This window comes from Alexandromys fortis, unplaced genomic scaffold (genome assembly GCF_014885135.2).
Source record: "Alexandromys fortis isolate MF-2015 unplaced genomic scaffold, M_Fortis_MF-2015_v1.1 scaffold_152, whole genome shotgun sequence".
Classification (NCBI taxonomy): Eukaryota; Metazoa; Chordata; class Mammalia; order Rodentia; family Cricetidae; genus Alexandromys; species Alexandromys fortis.
Genome location: NW_026068045.1, coordinates 2,043,642 through 2,050,547, shown reverse-complemented (window position 1 = coordinate 2,050,547; position 6,906 = coordinate 2,043,642). Strand labels below are relative to the sequence as shown.

Genomic DNA, 6,906 nt, shown 5'->3' with positions numbered 1-6,906 from the left:
CCCCCCTTCACCCTTCCTCCTCCATAACCCCCTGAATAAACTTCAACCTCACCCTGCATGTCGTGTCTATCCATGTTTCTGTCTTCTGCCCACCTGCCATGTGTCTCCCTGCCTGGGACCAGCCACTGCTCAGGGACCAGCAGCCATCTCTGCCTGGGGCCTACTGCCTGCTGCCACATGGCCCGCCAGCCACCACTGCTCTGAGACCAGCAGCCGTCTCTGCCTGGGACTGGCTGCTCCCAGGGCCCGCTGTCTGCTGCCACATGGCCTGCCACCACCACTCAGGCCACCGCTCTGGGACTGGCAGCCATTTCTGCCTGGGACTGGCTGCTCCCAGAGCCTGCTGCCTGCCACCACATGGCCTGCTACCACTATTTGGGACCTACAGCATTTCTGCTGCCTACTGCCGCGGGGATCTTGTAGCATTTTTTAAAAAAGAACAACAGCCATATTGAATAAAGATCCCTTTTCTGCTTTCTGAATTCCACTATTGTGCCTTGAATTGGCAAATTAAGGGCTAGTGGGGGAGAACAGCTTTTTAGGACTGTCAGAGTAGCTTCTTACTGTAACCTTAGAACCCACACTGCAAGAACTATACACACACACACACACACACACACACACACACACACACACGCTTGCTATTGCTCAACACAGAAAAACAAAAATATTTCGAGTAGCCTAAAAAGTTCCTTAGGTACCCTTTCATTGACAACATCACAGGAGCAGGTCAAGGAGGTACCTACTGTTTGTTTCCTCTTAATACTGATGATGTCTGCCTTTCTAGAAGTTTATATAATAGGAAAAGCTGGAAATCTACAGCCAAACAATAAAACTGTGTGACACTTAGAATCTGTCTTTGAAGTGATTCCTATCTTAGGCCCAAAAGCAGTGTCTTCTGCCTTCATTGTGTCTGTCTTTTACTTTGGCTTACCTTACTAATTCTGAGACCAGGCAGGTTAATCCATAAAGGAACGGTTGTCTATCCTAGCTCTAATCATTTTGCCTTTCAAAGCTGAAGGCAAAGAGAAGTTACTATCCTAAACCTGCAGTCACATTGGATTCTCAGAAGAATAATCAACGCCCCAAGTTCCGTAAGGGCAATTATTTATGAAGTGAGAAACCCCAGAGCACAAGTATCATCTGAGACTCATCTTGCCCTCTAAATCAGAGGACTTCTTTGAACTACTTTGCAGAACCAGAACTGGTGTCATCAACAACCAGTCCATATCTTGATCAGTACTGATACAATCCTCCCTCTGGAGGAAAATAAAAATCTCTCATTCCCAATTCTTCCTCAACTGAAAGCAGAAACACATCTCAGTACTCTGAAGATGGCCTTTCCATTGGTAGACAGTCACTGCTGGACTAGCTGGATCAGAGCCTGCAAGCCTTTTTACTACATTCCCTTTATATATACCCCCCCCCCCCATAGATTCTGTTCCTCTAGAGAACCCTGACTGACACAGGGTATAAAATTAAACTCAAATGGTTTATGGCCTTAACTTAGTACAGTGCTGCTACTGGTTGCCGTCTGCAGGGGAACTTTAAGACAAAAAGTTCAGCCAGAGGGCTTGTTAACCCTTTAGAATAGCTGGAGTTACATATATTTATATATATTCCTCCTACTAAATTACCATCTCGTCCTGTAAGTTGCATGTTTTGCCAAACTTCTGTGACTTTTGTTCCCAGAAACGGCCTCCCAATACTTGAAAACTCGTGCAGTTTTGGGCCTGCAAGACAGGTCAGAGCATGGAGACACTTGTGGCTAAGTTGAGGACCACATGGTGGAATAGAAATAAGACTCCTGTGAGCTGTACTCTGACAACTCACATATGTATACACACAATATATAAGTAAACAAATATTTTTAAAATAAAATCTGTAATTTTTTTTGTTGTTGTTGTTTTGTTTTTCGAGACAGGATTTCTCTGTAGCTTTAGAGCCTGTCCTTGAACTAGCTCTGTAGACCAGGCTGACCTCGAACTCACAAAGATCGCCTCTGCCTCCCGAGAGCTGGGATTAAAGACACATGCCACCACCGCCCCGGAAAAAATCTGCAATTCTTAACTTTATCTGATTTTATGTATATGAGTTTTCACCCCTTCAGCTCTTCCTGAATTTTGTTCTCTTTATTTATTTATTTTTTTTGAGACAGTGTTTCTCTGTGTAGGTTCGGAGCCTGTCCTAGAATTCACTGTGTAAATCAGGCTGGCCTCAAATTCACAGAGATTCACCAGCCTCTGCCTCCTGAGTACTGGGATTAAAGGCACATGCCCCACCACCAGGCCCAGATTTATCCATTCATGTGTTGCACCTGCATATATGTGTGTGTACCATGTGTGTGCTTGATGTGTAGTTCAGAAGATGCCCTGGAACTGGATTCATGCATGTTTGTCAACAACCATGTGTGTTCTCCGAACCTTGCTTCAAGAGCAAGAAGTGCTGGGATAGCTACAAAAATGTTCTTAGCCATCAATAATCTCTTCTACATCTACACCTAAGTTGTGGTTTTGGTGTGTGTTTGCTTTTCTTTGTTTTTGTTTTTTTTTTGACTGAATTTATTTAAGTGTGACCAAAACACATTTTGGCCTTTGGAGGACAAAAGACAGGGTCTGTCTGGATCCAGAGTAACTGAAGATGCAGGTGGCTGTAAACAACTATGTGGATGCTGGGAACAGAATCAATGTACTCTTTAAGACAGCAAGTGCTCTTACCTGCTGAGCCATCTCTCTGGTCCCTTTTTTCTTAGCTTCTTTAAAAGAAACTCATTAGTCAGACAGTGATGGCACACACCTTTAATCCTAGCACTCAGGAATCAGAAGCAGGTGGATTTCTGTGAGTTTGAGGCCAGCCTGTCTACAGAGCAAGTCTACAAAGCTAACCAAAACAAAGCTAACAAATGGATTGATTGTATAAAAAATAGAAAATTATGGGACATGAAATTGAACTTACTGTGTGTGGGGGGAGCATTTGTAGCATAGCTCATGTATGGAAAGGTCAGGGAACAAGTTATTGGAGCTGGTTTCTCTTTAGCATGGGGTCTGAGACCACAGTTTATTCTTTATGCTTGGTGCCATGTGCTTTTATCAAGTGAGCTATTTTGCCCTTCCCTAATTTCCTTGCTTAAATGAAAATCTTTTTCTTTTTTTCAAGACAGGGTTTCTCTGTAGCTTTGGTGCCTGTCCTGGAACTCGCTCTGTAGACCAGGCTGACCTCAAACTCACAGAGATCCACCTGCCACTGCCCCCCAAGTGTTGGGATTAAAGGTGTTTCTTTTTCTTAAATTGAGACAGGCTCTATAACTCACAGATTTATCTGCCTCCTCCTTCAGAGTGCTGGGTGACGTGGTTCTCTGTTTCCCCACCCTTTTGTGCCAACTCTCAGCTTCCTAAGACTTAGCTCCTTGGTTTTAGGTCTCCTGTAACCCAGGCGCCAGCATCTACCTCCTCACTGATAGCGACAGCAATACCAGCCCTAACCAACAACAAAATGTTTGGTTTTGGTAAAGGAAATATTACTCCTTTCATTATTTTTCCCTAACTATTGAGGCTTAAGCCTAAGGTCCTGCATAGGCATGTACATGTTAGCCTCTGGAGTAGCAGGGAATGAAAAGAGCGTCTCCCAAACACTGAAATTTTGGTGTGATCATATCCATGACCACTAAAAATGTTTCTTCTTTCTTTTCTTTTATTCCCACCCCCCCCTTTTTCATTGTTGAGATGGGGACTCAAGTAGTGAAGGCCAGCTTCAAAATAAAACATTACATCATTGAGGTCGGCCCTGAATTCCTGACCCTCCCATCTCAACTCTCCACTCCTGGGGTTAGAGGCTAACGTCATAATACTATGCAAAAGACTGGAACTCTCCATTACTCCAGGTTGGTATTAACTGCACAGTGACCCTCTTACCTCAGCCTCCAGAGTGCCACGATCAGCCTTTGAAATCTGTCTATCATGAAGATTTTTCTCCTATATGATCAAGTTTTATGGTTTTAGAAAGTTCACAGAAACCTATATTTCAAGTTAAAATTCCCGTGGTCTACAGTCAATGGTCCTCTCTCTTTATAAAGCCATCTAGCTGTTTTTCATTTCTGTTAAAAAGACTGTCATTATAACATTAGAATCATGTTTGAGAAGAATGAACTGAAAGGACACGAGTGGTGGCTGAAAACCCAGAATTTCTGAGGCTGAGACAGGATTTCTTTGATTTCTAGCCCAGGCTGGGTTACACAATGACTCTAAGCCAGCCTGAAAAAACATCTTCATAAAAACAAACAAATGAACCAAAAGTCAATGTATAAGGTCATACAGACAGGTCAGTGTTTAAAAGCACTTGTTGCCAGGTCTGAGATCCATCCCTGGGACCTACATAATAAATAAATGAATAAATAAATAAAATAATAAGAAACAAAAAGGCATAACTGATTTCTGTAAGTTGTCCTTTGACCTCTGTCCTGTGCCCTTGTGACAAAAACACATACAATAGATAAATATGATAAAAATATTTTTAAAGGAAGTATATTAAGAGTAACTATTTCTGGTCTTTAAAATTTTTTAAAAAATATATTTATTGTGATTCAGATCATCAAGCTTGGAGACTTTTATACCTATATCAACGACATAAACTCAAAGGCCCTATTTCCAGACTTTCTGCTTCAATAAAGCATACTATATGTTTATAGTCCTGGCAGGAATGGATATTCTTTTCTTAGAGATAGAGTTTCACTATGAAGACCTAGCTAGCCTTCAACTCACATAGATCTGGCTGCTTCTGTTTCCCAAGTGTTAGGATTAAAGGGGTATCTTAGTTACTGTTCTATTGCTGTGAGGAGACACCATGACCAAGGCAGCCTATAAAAGAAAGCATAAGAAAGCTTAGTTTCAGAGGGTTAGTCCATCATGGTGGGGAGCATGGCGGCAGCAGGAATGGAACTGGAGCAGTAGCTAAGAGTTTACATCTTATCCACAAAATGGGGGCAGAGAACAAGAAACTGAGCCCAACCCCAGTGACACACTTCCTACAACAAGAATACACTTCCTACCCTTTACCAGATAGTTCCTGTAGAGTAAAAGGGACAACTGGAGCAGGAAACCAAACAATCACTGAGAACTGAGCAAGGAGGAACAGAACAGAAAGAAGAACCCTGCTAGGTCGCTCCTTAAGGGGGGCTGAGCAAGGAAAAGCAGAAAAAAGTAACAACTTTTAGCAGCAGTCAGAAGAGATGGCTACATTTCTGCAGGGGCTTCCTTGTAGAACAGTGTTAGCAAAAGAAGTAACATCTTGGACCAGAGAAGAAGCAGACAGCTCTGTTAAAACGTTTTCCCTTAAGGGAATGGAGCAGAGCTCTACTCTCCAGAGCTGAGCTGTCCTATTGCGGCCCTATCCCTCCAGTCTAGCCTGGCTTCCCGATAGATCAGGGTATCTCTGCAACTCCAAAGGTGTAACACATTCACCCACAGTTCCGATCACTGGAAACCAAATATTCAAGTAGATGAGCCCCGGTGGTGGTGGTGGTGGCGGCGGCTACCTTGGTTATAAGATAACTAGAACAGTGTTCCCTCACAGAGATCTAATGTAAGGAAGGAAATGGCTAGGGCCATTGGTCAACCAGAGGAGGAACTTATCTTCAGGAAAGATTTCACCAATACACTAGCTGAAGCCTGAAGCCTGAAGGACTACTTTCTTTCTTGTAGCTCTGGCTATCCTGGAACTCCCTCTGTAGACTGACTACAACTCTGACTCTGAACTGGATTAGAGGTGTGCTACCACCGCCTGGCCTTATTTTGTTTTTTGAGACAGGATTTCTTTATGTAGCCTAGGTATTCTAGACTGTCGAAGAATTCTCTCTGTAGACCAGGCTGGCCTTGAACTCACAGAGATCTGCTGGCCTCTGTTTCCCAAGTGCTGGAATTGAAGGCATGTACCACCACTGCCCGTCTCACTTTTATGCTTTTTAAGACAAGGTCTCTGTATTTCAGGCTGGCTTTGAAATCTTGGAAAACCCCTTGGTTCAGCCTCCCAAGTACTGCAGTTACAGGCATGAGCCAGCACATCTGCTGGGCACTATATAAATCTTAGAATCAGTACCTGTGAGATGACTCAGAGGTAAATACACTTGCAGCCTGTGCTCAGTCTGCTCAGTCTCAGGTTCCACAGGACAAACATCAGAACAATTTGGAAAGTTGTTCTCTGACCTCCACATTTGCGATGTGACACGTGTGCACCACGAGCAAACACACACATAATATATAAAAACGCAACAAATATATATTGTATACATTTGCCATAGTGTGCTGTTGATCAAAGCCTTAACCCCAGGAGTTACAGAATTAGCCCATCATTTCAAATGAATTTAAAAAAAGACCACATTACACATATAAACTGGTTTAGAGAATTGTCATCTTAATGACATTTATCTTCATTGTCATCTTGAGTCATTTATCTAAAACAAGGAAATATGCTTCCTTATTAGTCTTTTGATATTGTCTTATGTAACCTAGGTAAGCTCCATATAAACTGCAATGTTGGGGAAAGACCCCAGGGGTACATAAAGGCGAGAAAAGCACTCTTTATCAACTGAGCTGTAATTCTGAACCTTATTATTATCATATAACGTAGCCAAAGTTGGCCCCAAATTCATAGTAATATCTCTTGCTATGTCTCTCCAGTGCTGGGATTACCAGCTTACTTTTTTTTTTGAATTTAAATACTTAATGTGTATATTTGAGAGATTTATCTTTAAATATGTCATGGATGACCTTGAACTCCTAATCCTGCTTCTGTCTCCCAACTATTGAGATTATAGGCAACTGCCAATATACTCACAACAACAATCATTTTTTTAATATTTATTTATTTATTTATTTATTTATTTATTTATTATGTATACAATATTCTTTCTGC

General features: G+C 42.1%; 1 protein-coding gene across 1 annotated transcript in view; it reads right to left on the bottom strand.

Annotated features, from left to right (window-relative positions):
• Ash1l (ASH1 like histone lysine methyltransferase) overlaps window positions 1–6,906 on the bottom strand; it is a 150,692-nt gene that overhangs the window by 88,226 nt on the left and 55,560 nt on the right. Inside the window, exon 8 of the mRNA XM_050166355.1 lies at window positions 5,612–5,622. Within this exon, the coding sequence (XP_050022312.1) occupies window positions 5,612–5,622 (11 nt within the window). The remainder of the gene's footprint in view (window positions 1–5,611; window positions 5,623–6,906) is intronic.